Genomic DNA, 23,377 nt, shown 5'->3' with positions numbered 1-23,377 from the left:
GGATATTCTCCAGGGCAGGTTCCTCGACACTTACAGAAACCTTACCTACAAAGCTGTGTTCGGCTTCAAGTGGATTAGCCAACATTGCAAAAATGTGCACTACGTCATCAAAATGGACGATGACGTATATGTCGACATGTACAATTTCTTTTCCACATTATATCCTAGGTTCGACACACGCCATGCTGTCATATGCAGCAATATGCGCTATTCAACGGTTTTTAGGGACGGCAGGTGGAGGGTTGATGATCATGCATACAGACACTACGCTTACTTCCCCGTTGAGTATTGTAGTGGATATGCAGTGGTATTTAAGGGCGACATGGTACCGCTCTTGTACAAGGCTTCTTTGATGGCGCCGTTCTTCTGGATTGACGATGTTTTTATATACGGTACTTCTCGCACCTTCCTACGCTATGTTATCATACCACAAGCTCTGACAGGGATGTATTTCCAATTTAACTGGTCAAAAGCTATAGAATGTTTCAAAAATGCCAAACCATGCCCTGTCATATTTAGTTCGTTTAACCAGGATACACATAGGCTTGTACAGTTTCGACGGAATTTTCTAAAACTTCTAACACAGGATTTGTTGTTGTGATGCTGTACAGTTAGACCCGTGAAGATCCGGGAAGAGAATAGGCCTTCAGCAAACCATGCTTGCCATAAGAGACGACAATGCTTGTCGTAAGAGGCGTGTTACGACGTAAATTGTAATAAAAGGGTAAATTGTAATACTTGCAGCAAATTGTAATAATTTTGACGTAAATTGTAATAACAACGTAAATTGTAATAAAATTTGACGTAAATTGTAATACGCAAATTGTAATAAAAATTGACGTAAATTGTAATAATCTCAACTTGCGGTAAAATGTAATAACTTCTTACGTAAATTGTAATAACCTTATAAGTTTAGTGTCAAAGGCGTTAAATGACTAGAACCTATCCTTGTCAGGGTTGGTACAGGGTTTATCGTACAATCGTCATTAAGTATGACTTAGTGCGGGGTGTGGTACTTTTTGAAACTTGATATATCGAACATTGTTGTATATACATGTATATAAACTCACTGGAGTGTTATTTCTGTAGGTGAAGTACGTGGTTTCCTTGCATTTAAAGTGTGTTAGCAGTAGTTGAAAAGAGCGATTCAGCATGAAACCAAATTTGAAATGGGGTAAAACAGTTGTTACATAGTGTATGAAATACCCTCTGAAGACATATATTGCAGTCTCAAATTTAGAAGTCTTAACTCAGTTTCAGAAAAAAAGGTGATAAGGGTAGGCAATTAGAACTAGGTAAAAAAAAATCGGAGCAAAATATAATTTGACTTTTTGGTAAGTCACCAGTCATTACATTGGAATTTTAAGAGAGTATGTTATTACAGTGCTTGATGTAAGCCCAAATTACTTTAATCCTCTTAATATTTCAGAGGAGGTTATGTTTTCAGGAGATTATTGTACGTATATATTTCGTATCAAGGTTTCTTGGCGCAATCCACCAACGATTGTCGAGTTTAATGATCTTCAAGTACGTTTCAAGGTCAAAGAGAAAATTTACTTTAGTGACAAACATATTTTCATTATAAATTTTCAATTCCTTTCTATTTGGATACAAGCAGATATATTTCAGCAATTGATTGCAAGAAATTTATGATAATCCGTATACTCTTTGAAACTGTACAAGAGTTATCCGAAGATACCGGATGTTATTTGTGTATGCACGGGATCTGTCAACTCTTTTGTTGTATTTGAATTCTTCGTGAAAATAAAATGAATTGTATAAATATGATTCCCTCGTTTGTTTCAAGAAAAGGATCATGTACTCCTTATCAACTCGTACAGCATTTCCACTGCAAATCGACACACTGGTTGACCAGCCTGTGTTTGTACTCTTCGTCATCACTCGTTCAGTCGTGTCGAACTGGTCAACGTACTGTTGAAGCAAGTCATGCAAAATACATCTTGAAAAGCCTCATAAGAGTATTGAACAATAGGTCACAATTAAGTTATTTGTCGAAAATACGGTTGTGTAACCCATCATTTTGACCCCGAGGATGGATCTTTCAGTCATTTAAATTTATCGATGTTGACACCACCCCTTAATGACGATTGTACGATAAAGCCTATACCAACCATCCCTAACTTAACAGTTTTGTACGTTTGTCATCATACACAGTATTTCTCGAATTGTACATGTGAAACGCAAGCTCAACTGACAAAGATCATTTCTAGTCAATTGGCGTCTTGGACGGTAGTAAGGTTATTACAATTTACGTAAGAATTTATTACATTTTACCGCAAGTAGAGATTATTACAATTTACGTCAATTTTTATTACAATTTGCGTATTACAATTTACGTCAAATATTATTACAATTTACGTTGTTATTACAATTTACGTCAAAATTATTACAATTTGCTGCAAGTATTACAATTTACCTTTTTATTACAATTTACGTCGTAACAAGGCGACTAACGGGATCGGGTGGTCATCCTCGCAGACTTGGTTGATGCATATCATCGTATCCCAATGATAGGATCGATGCTCATGATGTCAATCACTTGATTGTCTGGTCAAGACTCGATTATTTACAGACCGTCGTCATATAGCTGGAATAATGCTGAGTGCAGCGTTAAACAACAAACAAACAAACAAAAAGCTGTTCAGTTATGTATTGTCAATGTGAAACTCTGCTTTACATAGTGTTTTTAGGGAAACTGTACATCACCGATGGGACAATAAAAGAACTCCTAATTCAGGCTTTACGAATGGAACAATTGGCAGAAACCCAACAGGAAACACTGAATTCTGGTTGTTTGGACCAACTAGTTTCTAACCAGCGCAAGAAAGCGAAATATGCGCTAAGACGATCAATACTGAACTAAACTTAATTTTACACTCAGGCCGCCATCAGCTATATAAGAGGTACACAATCAATGCACCAACATATACATGCACATTTGAATGTGGGTTAAATACAAAACATTTTTGCTGACAGTCGAATTACTGTAAACGCTGTTCCTCGTCATTGTTGTGTACACAGTTAGACAATTGATCAATCTGTGAAGCCATATACAGATAAATCATGATAAATAGTATTCAGCGTCAGTTATCAATATATTATATGGTGACGGTGCCTTTTAGATTGACAATGTGTAACTTCCAATGGGCTCTATAATAACTGTGAAAAGGATCTGACCAGAAGCTCATAAATATATCGTTAGGGATACAGAGACAAAGATCAGGGAATATAGTATAATTAATGTTTACATCACATCAATCAAACACGTAGGCCGTATGTCATCAAGTTGTTCTGATGTTGTCGTCATGTTGGCGGCTTGCATGTTTGACATATTAATAAACAAAATACATGTCTTTGTTTGACTTGAGCACACACTTTCTACGAAGATTTCAAGGGGCATCTTAAATATGAAAAACATGTAGTTGTTTCCACTGACATTATATATAGGCATCACTTTATCAATTGTTTGATCAAAGAACTTGATATAAATGACATATCAAATAATACCACATTTAAGGCCAGTATGTTATGTGAGGATGAATCTGCCCTAACCATGCAGCAATACTATCTACTTTTGACTTGACTCTAAAGCCTGAAGACATGCCCATTCCTCTTTTCTACTGGCTTCCAAAGCTCCATAGAAATGCGTACAAACAGAGAAATATTGCTGGCTCCAGCAAATGTACCACCAAATCCCTGTCTGAAAGACTAACCATAATCCTTAATACAATCAAGGAAGGACTTTCTTTATATTCACAGAAAGTATTTTAGACAAGAGGAGTTGCATTAGATTTAGTTTGTGACAGAGAACTTTTAGTTCGAAAGGAATTAATAGATAAAGACATTTCACATATATCACAAGAGTATTCTGGACATTTCATATTTATCATTGGATTGGTTACAGGTTTTAGTCCATTAGTTAATGAAACAAGCAGAGATATTTTTCATTTGTAGCAATCGGAGTGAGTCACAATCTGGAACGTAGGCTTCGTCATTTTTCCGATTACGACACACATGAGCTCATGGTCAGATGTAACTTTTAACGAATGAAAATGAGGTATTGTGACATGTGACAAAGACAGGCCAGGCCCGAATACTATAAAATAATAGATTCAACATTAGGAGAGGAGAGCGCGGTTTGCAATCGATCGAGTCGAATCCCGATCCCGGCGTTTCGTTTAAAACGATCCCCACCTTCCACGACAGGTGTCTTTTATGGTACTTCAACATTGTGGAGTCGCTTTTCCGTTACCTCTGACATAATTCATTTATAATTGCCATCTGCCATGAGACGATAATGATGATAATTCCCTTATCTAGATAGGTTGTTCTTGCCCGTAATATTTCATATTGTAATGGCTTTGTTTCAACCATTCTACGGACCAGTTATTTGTGGGTGTTATATATTATTTGTCAGTAGGGTACAGTGAGAAGTTAAGACTATAAAATGGTTGCGAATTTGAAATATTTTATCATACTAGTTACCCCCTTTACAGATACCGAATTACAGTTTATTTCTACTTATTACATCTCATTATTGTGACAATATTGAATTAATTACTTTTCTGTAGAGACAAGACCTGTATTTGGAATTGGGTTCTCTCATATGATGGTCTCTTGGTTACATTACGTTACATTATTCTACTATTGTGTATCTTCTATATTACTTGCTACGTTCAATTACCATCGGTGTTTCAATGTGTGCTCTCAGTCCATCCCACAATAATTATATACGTTGTTCGTTTTGGTGTTATTAACTACCAAGCATTTGCTGAATGTTGTTAGTTAGAATTTTATAATAGTTGAATAATGACTGTACTGTTGAAGCAGTTCATGGGTTTTTGCGATTTGTTCGTGCTTATAAATGTCTTTTTATTATCATATTGGTCTATATTGGTGAACCTCTAATGAGTAGTCCAGAAATTCGATTCCTGCCGTTATGATCCTTATATGCAGATATGCATATGCCAGAAGCCTATTATTGTTTATATAGTCTTATTTTTACAGACAAAAGTCTGAGGTGCAGATGTCACATCTTTATATGTATTAATATTTCTATAGTTGGTATGGTACTATTCACTTGTTGATCGTGAATTACCAGTATTTTAAAGTGTTGTAGATGATGGCCGTACCCCATTCTATAGGGCGGAGAGTCAAGCACTTCCCCCGCTGTCGTCTGGTCCACGCCAAACAAATAATCTGGCTTCTGGCTACACGCTTGCTGTCGAGGGTGTACGTTGTCCTATCACCTCTGCCGCTGAACACAGACCGCAAGCCAAAGAAGGTTATCCATGTCTGTCAGCACCCCCGACGTCTACATCTACAGGTGCTCACGACCCCCGCATACACGCTGTGACTCTGTCGGCATACAACATCTTTAGACAGCGACCAGTCAACACCCAAGCAGTGTCAAGAAACGTCTACCTCTCGCTTTGCCACCCCAGCCGTGGCCCAGACTGTGTGCATAGGCCGTGTGTTCAGACATTAACTTTTTCGGTTAAGGGTTCAAGAACGTTGGACAGCGTTCCGCCAATTGACTTTTCGAAACAAGAAAGGAGCCAGTGAATTCGATTGGGACCAGCGACAAAGGAACTTTGGTGAATGGTGGTGCCATATTGTGGTCATGTGCAGTGACATTTGACATTTATGCATCGCTAGTAATTCGTTCTACATTGTATTTGAATAATATTTCGTGATGATTATGCTTTGTGGTTATACGAAGTAACATAGGATCATTTCTCGTATTCTTTAGCATGTAAATACATTTTTAATGTTAAGTATTCGCTGTTTTCCGGATATTTATAAAATTTTGAAATGGGTTACAATTTAATATATGGAATGATCGATCCTGTTTTACTTCTATTGTGTTGATTGTGATTGTATTTTACATCTCAGACCTGAACTCATGCTTATGTCTTCCGAGCTGTGAGCAGCTCTTGTCCACAGGCGGAGGATGTTATAAGGTTAAAATGCGTCTAAAAAAACATTAGAAAATGGTAACAAATTTAACCGTTTATAGCTGCAATGATGAGTTGCATTAGATATAGTTTGTGACAGAGAACTTTTAGTTCGAAAGGAATTAATAGATAAAGACATTTCACATTTATCACAAGAGTATTCTGGACATTTCATATTTATCATTGGATTGGTTCCATGTTATAGTCCATTAGTTAATGAAACAAGCAGAGATATTTTTCATTTGTAGCAATCGGAGTGAGTCACAAAATCAATAGAGAGATGATCAATCTGGCTCGTAGGCTTCGGTATTTTTCCGATTACGACACACATGAGTTCATGGTCAGATCTAACTTTTAACGAATGAAAATGAGGTAGTGTGACATGTGACAAAGACAGGCCAGGCCCGAATTCTATAAAATGATAGATTCAACATTAGGAGAGGAGAGCGCGGTTTGCAATCGATCGAGTCGAATCCCGATCGATCTAAGTTTTCGCCATTTAGTGACGAGTCTGGCCGGTCTGATCCTGTCCTGTATTGATAGATGGGCTGAGAGTAAGTAAAACCATGTGAGTAAAAAGCTAGTGTTACGTTTCTTAATATGCGAGTATGAGTGCTGATGGAGACAACTTGGAGTAAGCGTCTTTAGACAATCACTCCTGGACGGAGCTGAACCGATGCTGACAAGGCGAGTTGCAAAGTCATGGCTTAATTGACCATGATGACCAGGAACGGCAATACTTTCAGTAACTGTAGAAGGGTCGCACTTGACGCCCGAAAGCAGTTACGACAATAACATCCGTGTAAAAGTTGGGGATAACACATTGAGGCAAGAAGAAGGCATCCCCAAGGTCACCAATGACGCTCCCCTTCTTGTGGATCTGTTTTTTTATGCTTGGATAGGCAAAGTCAAAACAAGGTAATTTGGTCAAGAAGTTTAACTTAAGCTTCAGGTATATTGATAATCTGATATCGTTCAATAACCATCAAATAGCCATTCCCTTCCGCTGATTTACCTACCCGAACTCATCTTCCCGAAGCAAGTGAGTTAACTGACTATAAAAGTCCAGTTTCCACCCTTGCCGAACTAGGCTGGTATTATTATGGAGTTACATTTTGGCTGGACTAACCAGTCTATGCATAGTCAAATCAAAATCGCGCACTGAAATCGAAATCCAGTTCGTAAAGTGTCATGCAGATTTCGGTCGACAGCAGGGTTTGCAAAGCATGTGCACCGTTGTCAACAGATATTTTCTATATCTTTTCATGTTTTTAATCAAGGTGCTCACGTGATTTGATGCACTTCGCGATGTAAGACTCGTTTGATCACAATATAGATCTTGATTATCGATCAGATCGTCTTGACTGGGCGCCACCGTTTTGTTTGAAGCGAATGCAAGTGATACGAGAGGTTGAATCTGATTGGTCAATAGGAGAGGCATAGAAAGGACATTACTAGTAATAGCCACTGGTGGCGCTACGATCGAGCCCAGGAATTCCAGCCTAGTTCGGCAAGGGTGGAAACTGGATTTTTAAAGTCAGTTAACTCTCTTGCCTCGGGAAGATGACCCGAACTAGAAACAGTTTGAACGCCTCATCCGTTTCATAATGATTCAGAGTGACAATACATTCTTCATAAGACTGTATGACAACAGGGATGACTTCAACTTTCCCTTCATGTCGAGCAATTTTCCAGCAGCTCTAGCCTTTGGTGTTTACATTTCACAACTTTTGAGATACTGTCAAACAGCTACTTTTACGTGTTTAGGTTTACAAAATGTACATCCATATAAACGTAATTTATAAGCATAAAGAAATATAAAGTTAGAAATGAAATAATTAAAGTAAAACCTTATCGTCTTATCCTTTGTGACGGTTTCCGTCATTTGCAATTAAGGATTGCTGATTGACGCCCCAAGCGATATGCCACCTGTCATGCATGTTAAATCTCAGCTTCATTATAGATTGAGAAGCATAAATGTCAATTTATTCAATTAATTAATCAATTTATTCATTCATTGCTTATATTGTCAAATCAGAATGATTTACGTATTTATGTAAATGCATTCACAATCATGAACATAACTGTATACTTGTACTTATGTAAAAGGGAGAGAGACAAGGGAGGGGTGGCAATCGACTCGGCTCGGGACAACGGTCCACACTCTTTGTAATAAGGACAGGAGGTACAGAAAGACATAATACTTATGTCTCATGTGCGATCTCCTATGGTAGTGACAATACAACCAAGCATGCCCTTTCTACCAAGATTTCAAAGAGCGTCATAAGGCTCCTGCTCAGCAGCAGTTTGATCAAGGTTACAACATTCAATGCCTCAGTGAAGCTTTTAAAAAGTTTTATGGTTGACATGGGGAGGACTTTTCCAAATTTGACTCATCATTGACAATAATGATATCTGATACAATTCCCTATTTGACTTGTACTATGCTCCCGTGTTTTAGTCGGATATCATACAATCGACTCTGCTTTTAGCAGAGATTTCTCTTGAATATGGAAAGGGTTTTGTCGCTTTTATTTACAACAAAAGTTGTTGAATCAAGTTTTCAACATTCAAGGCCAAGGCAAATTAGACGCGTCAGTGGCAAAACTGATGTCCGATGCATTTCCCTATTTTGACTTTGCATATTATGTTCCCGTGTTATTCAGGTGAACAATTGACTTGCCCTTGCATGTGTTTGTGACGGGTGCCACCTCACTATTTGATAGTGATTCATAAATACATGCTTATTGCCATAATCGTACAATGGCTGCTTTTTGCTGAGATTTCTTATGGTTATGGTGTGTGTGTGTGTATGTGTGTGTGTGTGTGTGTGTGTGTGTGTGTGTGTGTGTGTGTGTGTGTGTGTGCGCGCGCGCGCGCGCGCGTACCTGTGTGTTTGTGTGTGTATGTGCAATATTCCAGCTGACAGCCTGTATAAAATCGACAATGTAGCCATTGATATTTATGACCTAGGGTACGATGACACTCTGTCAACCAACCTTAATTTGAATGTATGGCCTCTTAATGTCACACCCTGCATCTTCGATGAAGCCGATTATGAAAAGAATTATGGCTAGGAAATGTGTACGCATAAACATCGATCATCATATATGTAAATCGCATAGGAATCCTACTGCAAATATCACTGCAGATGACCCATGGTGACTTTCTTCCATGCCCAATGAAAGTACCCAACACAACAACATGACTCGCAAGCTGTTGCATCCTCCAAGTATGTTGTAAGGACCTATTTATACCTTCACTTAAGGTCAATATTAAAAGTAATTATAGCATGTTCGATCTTATTGTGATATGGCAGCAACACGCACGACACAAAGAGTAATATATATTCATGGATAGTTAGGGTCTAATATTCTGACGATTCCATTTCTCTCGTTGTTGAATGTATGCCACGAAGTTCCTCCATAACATAAAACAGTTGCACACTTGAAGAGCCGATAATTTGATATTCTTGTGGAGACGGGGAATGTTTGTTTTCTTGTTTTAATGTATGTGTTAAAGCGGTTGAACAAAGATCGGAGGCTTGCATCAAACCCAATCTATCAAGCTGTTATCATCGCTTCAGCGCATGTGTCAGATGCAATTGATGTTATTACACAACACAATATCATTCAAACATACAATGATTCCTGGTGGTGTATTAATTTTCATTCGGACGGACGTACTACACCATATTGAACACTGTAGGCTTGAGAACATGCTGGGGAGGGTATGTGGCGAAGACGATGTGTTGGCCAGATTTCCGAACTAATTTTAAGCAGGTGTGCTGAACGAGCTTACACCAAAGGAGTGTGACATTGTATGGAGATGAGATCATTTGGTGACAAGGTATTTTGTTTTTTCAATATCGACACATACACATATGAGAACGGAGATTCAGATGGTTTATTTATCTAGTGCGGAATGAAGGTTCACTACCCAGGGTTATGGAAAATCGAACGTAGAGGAGCGGCGAGGAACAGACTCTAACGTTTCAAGTTGCTCTTTGAAACAGTTATTTGGCTGATTATCGAAAACCCATCGTCAACAAATAACGTGATGTCTTTCACTTTCTTCATGGAAAGGTGCTTTGTGTGTATATTGTCGATACATATTTGCTTTTTAATTGTGATGTTTACAGCATTAGGGAATCACAAAGCAGGACACGAGGTCTGTGTAAGTGCGAACATTTGTGGCCCGTTAAAAGGTATTATAAACACTAACGTTGTGAAAGAGCATCGTCATAAACGACTACAACGTATTGATGACCCATTGTTAGAGGTGGTTCTTGAGAACACACAGCTGTGCCGAGGAGTTTCAGAGGTGGACGTTGTATTTATTGTCCACAGCTCTGCTGACCATTATCACCGTCGGCAAATACTTCGGACAATTTTCCAGAAGGAGAAAACATACCAAAATTACACATTACGACATGTATTTCTCCTTGGACAAAGGAACGATGTGAAAATCCAGGGTCATATCAACCAAGAATTCAGACAAAATGGAGACATTGTCCAAGGTGGGTTTCTGGACACATATGGTAACCTGACGTATAAAGCTGTTTTTGGAATAAAATGGATCAGTCACAACTGCAGAAATGTGAAATACGTCATCAAGATCGACGACGACGTTTATACTGATATCTATAATTTTTTTACACACGTGTACCATTCACATAAAGATGATACCAGAATACTATGTTGGGCATCGAACATGCCGTACGTCGTTATAAGGAGAACGGGGAAATGGAAAGTTCCGAAATTCGTTTTTAGACATTACCAATCCTTTCCTGTTGATTACTGTAGTGGTTTTGGTGTCATTATCCCCGGGAAGATAATTCCAGCGCTTTACAAGGTGGTGTTCATGGTGCCATTTCTTTGGATAGATGACGTATTCTTATATGGAATGGCCCGTGGTTTCATAACAGGATTGCAAGACCTTGGTGATGCTCATTATAAGGTTGGGGAGGAAGAAGTATCGACGTGCTTTAAAAAGCAATCGACGTGTGAACTTATCTTTTCCCTTATTTACCCAAACCGGATTTTGCCAACATGGAGACACCGACAAAGATATCTTCAAAACATTAAGAAACTTTGAAATGCTTACAACCCATCTTCTAAGGTTGAATAAGAAGGAAGTTCGTTGAGAACGTCGTTATAACTGTGCTTGTTGAAATTATCAATGATTATCGATGATTAAAATGAACGTATGCTTTATCTACATCGTGACACACCCTCGTGAGGACTAGGTAAGAATAAGTCGCAGTATCCTTTGCGTGTCGTAAGAGGCAACTATGGGGTAACTGGGTGTGGTGTGACGTGGCTGAATCAGTGTCGTCCAACCCCTACGGCGTTGTACATTGTTTATACTTTGTCACTGTTTTGTCTCGTTTGGATTCGATTTATGGAAAACCTGCAATATTGTTGTCTGCGGCGTAAAACAAAAGGAAATAAACCTTTCTGCACAAAAAAGGATCTATATAATTTACCGATGCAAGTAGTATGGACGGTCCAGGAATTGCTCGTCGTCTCCACGACCATCCGGTACCTGCACGACACCGACGGCATATACTGTTAATTTACTCAGTAGTTTGCGTATTTAATGTCATTTATGTTCTTGCAAATTTAGATGTTTGATAATTACGTTTGAATAGTCTACAGGTTAATGCATAAAATAAATACAACTTATTTGATGAACTTTGTAAGAAAGCACTCAACCTGTATTGGATGGCTCATGTGAAAATGTCGGGGGCAAATAGGTGTAATTTGGCTATATTGCTTTAAACGACTTCTTCTCTGGAACTAAAAGATAGATATCAACCATATTTGTTTGGAAGCATTCTCCGGTGGCGAGGATTCAAAATTGCACAAATGGTGGGGCTGACCCCAAAGGGGCTGAGGGGCGGGGCCAAATTGGGGTAATTTGGCTATAATGCTTTAAACGACTTCTTCTCTGGAACTAAGAGATAGCTATCAACCAAATTGAAGAATCCCTTGTTGGTGGGGATTCAAATTGGAGAAATGGAGGGTGAAGATCCCCACCTTTAACCATAATGGTACAATTGAGAATATAATGAGAGGAATGCACATATGCTACCAGGACTGGCCCTTCTGTTCATCTGTCCGGCACTCCCAAAAGAGTTAGAACCTTGACCATAACATGCTATGTTTTTGTTATGAAGAGAATAATACCTTTAATATGATTTATCCTGGATCATAACATGGTAACGGTTCAGATCTACATGTTACATTTGTATCTTGAGAAATACACATTCATGCTATCAGGTTTGACATCCACCCATTTTAAATGCTGACAGTCCAAATTACGAAATATTTGCAGTATTATATATACATGTACAATGCAAATGTGTATTTTGACATGATTGCGTAAATATCCAGGTGAGCAATACAGGCCCTATGGGCCTATTGTTGTTTGTTATATTTATAATCACAAATCGCTGCAATAACACCACTGGATCAGCTTGAAACAGAGCTGGATTTTCACGAGACATGTTGTGCCTTGTTGTTTGTTTGTTGTTTAACGCATTAATATTCCAGCTATGTAAAGGTGGTCTGTAAATAATCGAGTCTGGACCAGACAAACAAGTGATTGATAGCATGCTCATGGCTTTTCGCAATAGGGATACGATGACATGCATCAACCTATTCAGCAAGCCTGACCACCCGATCCCGTTAGCCGCCTCTTACGACAAACATAGTCAGCTCTTGCGGCACGCATGGGTTTCTGAAGATGGGTTTCAGATGTTAGATCGCAGAGGCTTTGGAACCCAAGGAGCTGGATCGCCAAAGTTTCTGCGTTAATCAGATAAATGGAATGTAAGCGCTCAGTTATTCGTCGGTCGTCATCACCATTTTTGATGTTGCTGACGTCACAGGCATTACAGGATGGGATCGTCTACAACGCTCTCCCTGCTACGCTTATAATTAAAAACTTCTGCTAACCTCTGTATGGTGACATAGGAAGAGGCATCCTTCCCTAGTGTTGTACTCATATCTTCATGGATGGCTTTTGGTGTTAAGCCCCTTTTCTGCAAGAACTTGATCACCGCACGTTTCCGAAGGATACCCATTTGTTAAAGGTTACAGAGCCCTGTCATAGCGAAACAGTTTGCTCAATTGCCTCAATTTGTGGATATACCTCTATAAGTGTTTATGTGACGATATGCGGCTTTTCCAAGAGGTCGGTTACATGACCGCGAAACTGGCGTTTACATTTGTGTGAACGACACATGTGTGTGAACGACACGCTACTTCCACATCAATGGGAATTGGGAATTCTCTAACGCGAATAAATACAGAAACGTTGTTTCTGATCACTCAGATCCTTTAATCTTGAACTTACCGTTTTAGCTTACATTGGGATAAGTCAAATAGTTTGATTGAATGCTTGTTCAAGAATTTCCTCGCTACGACCTATCCCAGTGAACAAAACGAAGAAATGCACATCCAAACTGTGGACTGGATCCGTGTTTAGACTTACAGGTAACAGCCTTGAACAATCTATAATTAATTAGCATCTATTTGACACATCTTTGTCATCACCTTTCAATGATTAACCAGTTGATCAATGAGGTCTAACACGTGTAATCGCCACAGGTTCACGAACACCTACGTTTATCCATTATGATGTCCTGTATTTAATGTAAACGTATTGCGACGCGCTGTCACTGTGACTTACTTACTGAGGTAGTTCCTTAGAGTCCTTTTTCATCTAATGATTATATTATTTGGATCTATTTGTTGTAACCAAACTACAAAAGATGTTCCTGTGGAGCAAGTTGAGCATACGAACGCTCATGTAACCTCTCCTTTTGATGAACTATTTTATTCCGGGTTACAGCTGGTTGTTGTATGGACGTCCGTGTTAACATGAAGTCACGCGTACTTAATAAGTGAGCGCCGCTTTTAACAGTATTCCAGTTATATCACGGCGTGTCAGCTTAATGTGGGAGGAAGGCCCAAAGTGATGCAGGTCTAAGACGTTTACCACTTCGGTGAAACCCACGAGCACGGGTATGGTGCTGACAAACCTAGAAACATAATTTGGGCGAACCGGGATTCGAACCCACAATCATAGGTTTCTGGCGTGCCCAAGGGACGCAACTCTGCGCGGCGCCTTAGGCGACTGGGCCCACCGTGCCCCCGCGTACTTATAATTAGTGACATTTTGAGATAGATATACACCCCTGTAGGTATAAACCATTGACATACAATTTTATAAGAATTGACTTTTTTTGTGTGTGAGTTCACTTGAGGATGAACCTTCATAGAATGAGAACAAAATTGTATGAACGTCGGAGCTTGCGACACAAAGTGACATTCAATTCTTAAATCACATCATGTTATGTCCACACCAAAAAAGTTTCACTGTTAAGCAATTCTCTGAGGTTCAGTCAACCCTCCTAGGTGGAGACCCGTGAAGGTCCGGGGTAGAATAGGTCTTCAGCAACCCACGCTTGCCGTAAAAGGCGAGTATGCTTGTAAGAGGAGACTAACGGGATCGGGTGGTCAGGTTCGCTGACTTGGTTGATGCATGCTCATCATATTAATCACTGGATTGTCTGGTCCAGTCTCCATTATTTACAGACGGCCATTATATACCTGGAGTATTGCTGAGTGCGGCGTTAAACAACAAACCAACCAATCAAATACTAGGTGGAATAGTGGTCAGTGCGGCGTTCACCAACAAACAAGTCACTTCTAAATCCCACCCAGAGATGTTTGTAAAGATACAATTATAGAACGAAAATATTTGAGTATGCGAATTGTTTGCTTAATCCCCTTTCTTTACCCCTATACTTCCGTACAATATTTGAGTGAGTGAGTTGGATTTAACGCCGCTTTTAACAGTATTCCAGTTATATCGCGGCGTGTCAGCTTAATGTTGGAGGAAAGCCCGAAGTGATGCAGGTCTCAGACGTTTACCACTTCGGTGAAATTGTGCTGACAAACCTAGAAACATAATCGGGGCGAACCGGGATTCGAACCCACAATCATAGGTTTCTGGCGTGTCCAAGGGACGCAATTCTGCACAGCGAATCGCGGCGCCTTAGACGATTGGGCCACCCGTGCCCCCTACAATATTTGAGTGAATACATGACACTTTAATGGATAACAGCTTCATTTATTCTTTTTCAAGACGCTTTAGGGCTACTTCTTGCTCAGTCATCAGGTCAATACTGGGTTAGCGCATAGAGTTATATATACATGATGATATGTTCACACAAGGTAGGATTAATATCCATAGATTACAATATAATGACGAAACATAAGCAGGGCCTATCAGGATTTGAACCAACGTCCATATATTTCTGACACGCAAAAGGGACGCAACTCTGCACAGAAGTGAAGGTGAGGTGAGTGTGTGTCGTGTGAGTGTTGCTGCTGAGATACCATGTCGCAGTTTAACATTAATACCCCACTCAAACACAGTATACTGAGTCAACACGCCCTTGTTTTAGCCCCTTAATGCCGAGCGCCAGGCAGGGTTAAAACAAGAACAATCTTTTTACGTGTTTTGGTATGGCGCTGACGGGGATCGATCCTGCGAACATGGATGAAAGATGGCTATCTAAATTCCGATATTCCAAACATTGTAATTTAAATGAAATATGTCTGAACTGAACCTATCTTTTTACACCTCCCGTTCTACTTCTCTGTCCTTCCTTCACCCTCCCTTCCTTTTTCTCTTTCGTTTCTTTCAATACCAAAAAAGTGGGGGAAATTATGCCTTTATTACTGGTAGTCTTCGGATCTTAGTATTTGGGGAAAAAATAATTTTACACAGGTTTATTGTTTTCATGCAAGCCGCCCGGTGTTGAGGAAAAATCACATAGTAATGATATGGACTTAGATCATGCAGTTTTGTTACTGCAGCACGCGCCATCCCGGATAGGAAATAGTCATCGATCCACATAAAGGGAACAAGCCTGGTCGCCTTGTACAGAGCTGGAGTTATCGCCCCTGGTATAACGACAGCAAAACCACTGCAGTAATCCAAAGGAAACAGATCATACTGCCTTAGATCGTCCTTATCAATGGACCACTTCCCCCCTCTGTTGACAAGCACTGTTGAACTCTTCCACGACCAACATAAAACCCTGTTATCGCCCGTATATTGATGATAAATATATGTGAAAAACATGCGCAAAGAAACGTAAACGTCATCGTCCATTTTGATGACGTATTTCACGTCCCTACAGTTGTGGCTGATCCATTTCAATCCCATAACAGCTTTATACGTCAGATTCCTATAACTGTCCTGAAACCGACCTTGGACAATGTCGCCATGTTGGTTGAATTCTTGGTTGATTATTTCCTGAATTTTCACGTCGTTCCTTTGCCCAAGGAGGAATACATGTCGTATGGTATAATTTGTGTGTGTTTTCTGCTTCTGGAAAATTGTTCGAAGTATTTGCCGACGGTCATAATGGTCAGTAGTGCTGTGGACAACAAATACAACGTCCACCTCTGAAACTCCTCGGCACAGCTGTGTGTTCTCAAGAACAACGTCAATATCAGCATCGTTAATACGTCGTGTTCGTGTACGACCATGTCCATTTGGCATTTTCTTGTATTCATCATCCAGGCCTTTCTCCCAATCTTCACGAAGATGATGTGATTCGCCTGAAGCTAAGATTGTCTTATTTTGTACTGGACGGGTTCCCAGGGCGATAACAATAACAACTGATACACAGATCTGAATACAGATAAGACACGTGATTGTGATGCTCCCAGCCAAACGCATGGTCGAAGGCCGCTTTGAAATGAAGATCAATGAATACTCATGTTGGTATATATGGCGTTGTATTATAACAGTAACAGCAGGGATTGATGTTATCTTGTCGACATGGTCTTATGTAGCCCGGTCATGTCCTGAAACATTAAAACTAACTAAGGACATGCTTTTGGAAACGAATAATCAGTTTCTTGTGGTGTCATAGAAAGTAAATCTCTCACCGTGACTTTTCTTATTTTGGTTTAAGGGTGTCTTTTAAAAATACAAGGTGGTGTTCTAAATAATGAATGTCAAATTTAATATGTTTTAGTTTTAGGACCTTAAAACTCTTGCCGGTCGAGTGCAATAAAGATTATCTTTAGACACACTGGATCATTAATTAAAGATGATGTAGGATACTTTGATTCATAGTAACTGCATTTAGTACTCATCCCAACATCAAACCTGCCCTAAGAGCAAGGGTTGTCACAAGGTCAATGAAGGTGAAAACATTCCAACACACATTGTCAGATATTGTTTGTGATTTAAGAAGAATTTCGCTTAATGATCATGAGTAGTAATATGATATGATATGATATGATATGATATGATATGATATGATATGATATGATATAATATAATATGAATAATATAATATAATATAATATAATATAATATAATATAATATAATATAATATAATATAATATAATATAATATAATATATTACATTATATTAGAATAATATAATATAATATAATATAATATAATATAATATAATATAATATAATATAATATAATATAATATAATATAATATAATATAATATAATATGAATGCTACAAACACATTCCCACCTTTTTGAAATAACAGGTCCTCCTTTCCTTTGCTGGTCCACATTAACCTATGTTGGTCGTGGGAGGCGACTAAATGGATTTTGTGGCCAGGCTCAGTGACAGGCTTCATTGCGTGCCATCATTGGTAACCCGACGGACATACAGATAGAACATTGCCGTGTACGGCGTTAAACAACAAACAAATATACAAACAAAACGAAATGTGAGGTTCGCCTTCCAGCTTCTGATTTTACCCGATGTGAAGTATTGAACACTTCAGAAGAGGGCAGCTGTTGTTCAGCTTGTCTACAGATCAATATAGATTTAATTATAGAGGGCCAGCAGCATATACGTTCATACGACTGAGTGAACATGAGTTAAACATGTTGTCTGTTGCGGAATGAATGGAATCAATTACCTAAGTATTACCCTTGGCAATGGTCCGAGGTCAGACACTGTAGCCACTCAATCCACATTCCATTCAACAAGCGGGTCGTACACTCTTCCTCGTATTGCAAACGGTAGGAGTAAACGTCTAATACATGCTACACTTGCCAAAAAAACCAGTCCCTGTGTGTGTGTGTGTGTGTGTGTGTGTGTGTGTGTGTGTGTGTGTGTGTGAGCGTGTGTGTGTGTGTTTGTGTGTGTGTATACTATATATTGTAATATGGCAGTGTAATGTATTGTTGAACAATGATTGTAACTGTATAACATTGTTTCTGTTGACACTCTGTAGAAGTTCATTGTATTGTATTTGGACAACGATTAGTTGTCAGGAATGTATTACTATTTAATGAAAGCAAGTGATGAAGGTATTATATTTAGATGCTCTAAATATCTGTAAATTTCCGCAATAGCATGGGTGTCAAGCGCAGTAGAAACATGTGGATTATTCTGTGATTTTCTACTGACACTGGACTGGTCTGGCACTGTGTAGAAAGTGCTTGAAGCTAGTTAGACTATATAAGGAGAGCGGGCGCGTGCGTGTCATCTCACATTTCATCTGACATTTTATCTGACATTACACCAAGATAACTTTTCGTGTGAAGATCACTGATCACACCGGATTCCTGACCCAGGCGGAACCATTCATTCAGTAACAGCCAGGTGGCATTGTCTTCAACAAGACTGAGCGAGACCGCTTACGGTGGGACTCACACAGAACTTTCGGAACAAGGCCAACATTCGTTTTTTACCCTGGCCGGCATGTTCTCCTGATATGAACCCCATCGGACATTTATGGGTTCACCTTGACCGACAGATCAGAAGACAACCAGCGGCACCAGTCAACTGTGAAGAACTGGAACGATGTCTCCTTGAGGAATGGCAGCGGATTACTCTCAGCGTCATCCGTGCGTCGCCGTGTTAAGGCGTGCATTAATGCACAAGCCGGCACTCGGTATTTTGTTCAATCTCATTAAAATCAGATCTTAGTTCTCGCTACTGCTAAACAAAGATCATCCCATTACGGGTCACGTCAGACCGACCTTGCGCGAACTTTGACTGACCATTTACAGCACTAATTTCAAATTGGCGACTACGCTTCGAAACATATTTTGACAAATTCTCAATTACAAATTTGAAACCTGAACAAAAGAACATTCTGGAATGGCCAGTAGATGGTCTAGATTGTATGAATTCAGTCGTTAAACCCGTAACTATCGTTCGGAATACCCCGTGTTAAAATTTTCGAGGTTGTATGATTAGAAATCACATTCCGATCTGGTAAGCGACGCTCTGATTGGTCGGATGAAAGGTCGTTCTGACGCGACCCCTAATGGGATGTCTTTAGATCTTTGTTTAGCGGTAGCGAGAACTAAGGTCTGATTTTAATGAGATTGTATTTTGTTGGTTTTGAATGTGCTTTCAGAAATGTTTAAGTCACGTTGAACAAGTGTTATTGTGAAACTTGTCATTTTGGACGCCCATGTGTCTTTATGTCTCAGTCGTATATTTTTTCTTTGGATAACATGAGCAGTTTCGCACATTATGTTAAATGTGGCTGCTTGTGCTAGTCTGGACTATAGCCATTTTCATCGTACTAGATACCATAACGCAGTTAAACATGAATAAGCTACTCAGACACAGTGCACCGAATCCGAGCCGACCAGACCTTGTTTTAGCCCAATAATGCCGAGCGTCAGACAGGGTAACAACAAATACCATTTTGAACGGTTTTGGGTATGACGCGGCCGGAGATCGACCCCGGACCTTCCGCTCTCCGGGCGGACGCTCCACCAATAGACCCCGGAGGCGGTCTCTACTCTTTTGGGGGGACAAAGTGTAAACTCAGCATATGCTTCTATGTTTTAACCAAAACATAGGACTTGACGAACTATTTGCACTTACCTTACAAGTTGAATGTTAAGTGCGCCACTTTCCCCCCTAACATTCTGCTTCCACGGTTCCACGACATGCTTAAAAAAACCCATATACCGATATATGGTCTCTTAAAAAACATGGTTGCCTGTTTGGAAAATATTCAAATGAAAAGCCCAAGCAGCCCAAGTAAATCATCAAACCTTCTTCATGGTCATATTTAGGTGTCTTTTGTTAATGAATGACAATTAATACAATTTTGATAACTGTATCCACATTTTTATCTTGTCCACTAGACTGACATTTAGTCCCAGAAATAAAGTTATCTTATTTAAAAATTAAATCTACCCAAAAAATTGAATAAAATCTAAATGGGGCCAGGAACAATCCTCAATCCTAGAGGTGAGGCAATCTAGACTTGCCAAATCATTGTAGACTTGAGTTGGACTCCTTTTTAAAATTATTTACAGGCTTCCGAGAGATATGTGATTGTAGGACGTTTCAGTCAATTACTTCCGTGCAATTCTTTGATATCTGGTGTGGATGACGTGTTATTTTTTGCCATTTCAAATACTTTAAGAAACCGTTGGAAATGGTTCGTCGGATAATCAAGACTGGTTTTATGTTTACTTGTACGGGGTCGATGTTGCTGCTGGTGGACTGAAGTCCCCGAGTTTCATCATAAGCTCAGTAGCATGTATATATGCTGAGTCAGGAAAGAAATGTTTAGGCCGAAATATTAAAACTGCCCTCCCCTGTGTTGCAAAATGAATATATTTCTGAAACGTTTTTTCTTAGCAACAGAATCTCTGCAATTGTTCACAGCAGACGTAATTCAAAGTTAACGTTTTTAGTTTCAACAAAATCAGCAAATGCACTATGGTGTGCCTGGATTTCTGAGCCATCACTTGATTGTCTGGTTTGGTTATATGCCGGCGTCGCATGGCAGGAGCACTGCTGTGTAGTGTCAGGCAACAAGCTCTACATTTGTATGCATATTGTTTGAGTGTCAGGTGGTACCGATAGGGCAGGACTTACCCTTTTTGCAATTGCAGTGGACGACAATAACTTTTGACATAAAACAGTTACAAAACATGTCTTAAGATGATCGATTTCGATCTCTACATTTCACCATGAATAGGTCACTTTGTAAACAATAGTGAATGTGTTTCGTCAGAAAATTATTACAAGAAACGATATAAGAAAATTGATCACATATCGTTTATAAATGTGGGCGAGTCTGGAGGCGTCATAATGAACGTCATGCGAACGTGAGGCAACATTTGAGTGTTGGTCTGTATGACTGCCAGAATGGCTGCCTCTGCGCATTGTCCTTGAAAGAAAACATACTGGCGCCAATAGTTGTGCCATCTAGTCCATGCTGGTCCACGTTTTCTTCCAGACTATAACGCCGCAGGTATAACTTCCCCCCACCAGCATACTTTAGCATAACCAGAATGCAATGACTAGCCACAATGAATTAACATGATCGGTAGACGTGTACGCCGACGTCAAAGTCCTTCCAAAGCGTAGTTCGGAGTTGTCTAGATTCCCTCCAGTTGTCATTGGGAGTTTGATTCGGACCATACCACGCCGTATAAACGAATGTTTGATCAGTGAGTGAGTGAGTGAGTTGGGTTTAACGCCGCTTTTAACAGTATTCCAGTTATATCACGGCGTGTCAGCTTAATGTGGGAGGAAAGCCCGAAGTGATGCAGGTCTCAGACGTTTACCACTTCGGTGAAAGCCACGAGCACGGGTATGGTGCTGACAAACTTAGAAACATAATCGGGGCGAACCGGGATTCGAACCCACAATCATAGGTTTCTGGCGTGCCCAAGGGACGCAACTCTGCACAGCGAATCGCGGCGCCTCAGACGACTGGGCCACCCGTGCCACCGAATGTTTGATCAAACGTTCATTTTTAAAAACCGTCTTTCTTTTTCTTCTTTATTTATCTAGTATCTGCTCACATGCAGTTTATTTGTTCCCCGACCATTCGATTCATATGCATTCCAGGCATCATACTCAACTCCCTGGAAAGTATACAAACCCAATGATGACAATCACTGGATTGTCTGGTTTAAACTCGATTATTTACAGACCGCCGTCATATAGCTTGAATATTGCTGAGTGCGGCGTTAAACAGCAAACAAACAAACCAACATGTTATATATTTGGACTTTTTGGTATGTGTTTCATCAAACACATTTAACTGAGAAACACTCCTTCCTTGAGTATAGATGGGCGTCTTTTGGAAATTGTTCTCTTTATTGATGAACTGTTCAGTTACGTACCTAAACCAGTCTCTACCTTTCTAAGCATGGTTATTTGTTTTAAATGTTTGCACTGTAAACTATGGTATCTCCGTTTAATAGCGTAAATCTATTTGACTTGTACTCTTATGACTTATAACATATATTTTCTCTTCTTTCATAACACTCTTAATCAATAATCTTCACCCCGCATGTTGTGATCAGCCAATACTTAGGTGGAAACGTCCCTTGTTGTAGAAAGCTACACAAAACAAGTCTTTGAATCAGATCGATAAAAACAGAGCTACGCTGAAACCGTAAACTCTTGGAGCTCCTGTCTACAAGCTGGGACCTTGTCAATGTCCCATGTGTAATATTATGTTCATGTATGTGCACGAAGAACGCATTAACAATATCGGGAGCGCTTTCTGCAGTTTAACGTTTCATTCGTTGATGTTTACCTGTGTTCGAAGGGACACACATTTCCCGCATATCAACAGGAAAGGTACAATATACAAAATACCATATCTCCACCATTGAAGAAATATAATAGTAAAGACTAAAAAATGAGACATAATTTGTTATAATAATCGGTATAGAGCTTGAAGTAATACATGTACGAGCATGTTAATAGCCAACTGCTAACGTGCATTGTTTCATATATGAAATTCCTGTAAAATAATAAGTATACCCACACTAAAAATATTCTATCATTAATTTTTTTTATAACCAAAAATAATAACCAGATAAACACGGTTGTCGCAAAAGGCGATTAACGGGAGCGTGTGGTCAGGCTCGCTGACATGGTTGATTCATGTCATCTTTTCCCAATGGGCATGATGTCTATCACTGGATTGTCTGGTCCAGACTCTATAGTTTTAGTCAATGGTAGACAGCTGTTACGTATCATTTACAGTAATGTCCGATGCAATGTCCTCTTTGGACTTTACTATGTGTTCTCGTGGGGAACTATTGCAACTATTGGAGGGAAAGGGAAAGGAAGGGAAAGATTTGTTCAAGATGCTACTGTATTTTGTATGATGTGCTGTGATCTTGATAAACTCTCACTCTAGATCTCCAACACACTGTTGCAACTTGCAATCTGGTGAAGGGAAGTGATTAAACTTGTGATCAAATGTGAACGTGTCAACATAGCATAGCATTGTTTGAAGAAGCCAGCCCACCAGCGCTATGAAGTTAATTTGGTTATGTTAGCATTGATGGCACAGGTATCAGCATATATAAAACAAAAGCA

The 23,377-nt window shown here is 39.5% G+C and overlaps 2 protein-coding genes across 2 annotated transcripts; one reads left to right on the top strand and one right to left on the bottom strand.

Annotated features, from left to right (window-relative positions):
- The first annotated feature begins 9,356 nt into the window (after positions 1 to 9,356).
- LOC124139018 (beta-1,3-galactosyltransferase 5-like) lies at positions 9,357 to 11,818 on the top strand. Its single transcript, XM_046505981.2, has one exon. It carries the CDS (start codon positions 10,038 to 10,040, stop codon positions 11,073 to 11,075), a length of 1,038 nt encoding a protein of 345 aa, XP_046361937.1. The 5' UTR covers positions 9,357 to 10,037; the 3' UTR covers positions 11,076 to 11,818.
- Positions 11,819 to 15,646: 3,828 nt separating this feature from the next.
- LOC125372839 (beta-1,3-galactosyltransferase 5-like) lies at positions 15,647 to 17,788 on the bottom strand. The gene is made up of 2 exons (XM_048383508.1): positions 17,570 to 17,788; positions 15,647 to 16,873 (listed from the first exon to the last, which is right to left on the bottom strand). Exon 2 carries the CDS (start codon positions 16,743 to 16,745, stop codon positions 15,723 to 15,725), a length of 1,023 nt encoding a protein of 340 aa, XP_048239465.1. The 5' UTR covers positions 16,746 to 16,873; positions 17,570 to 17,788; the 3' UTR covers positions 15,647 to 15,722.
- Positions 17,789 to 23,377: the final 5,589 nt, after the last annotated feature.

This window comes from Haliotis rufescens, unplaced genomic scaffold (genome assembly GCF_023055435.1).
Source record: "Haliotis rufescens isolate VD_foot unplaced genomic scaffold, xgHalRufe1.0.p SCAF_49, whole genome shotgun sequence".
In the NCBI taxonomy this organism is placed as follows: domain Eukaryota; kingdom Metazoa; phylum Mollusca; class Gastropoda; order Lepetellida; family Haliotidae; genus Haliotis; species Haliotis rufescens.
The sequence above is the reverse complement of the archived record's forward strand: the minus strand, read 5'-3'. Positions and strand labels throughout refer to the sequence as shown.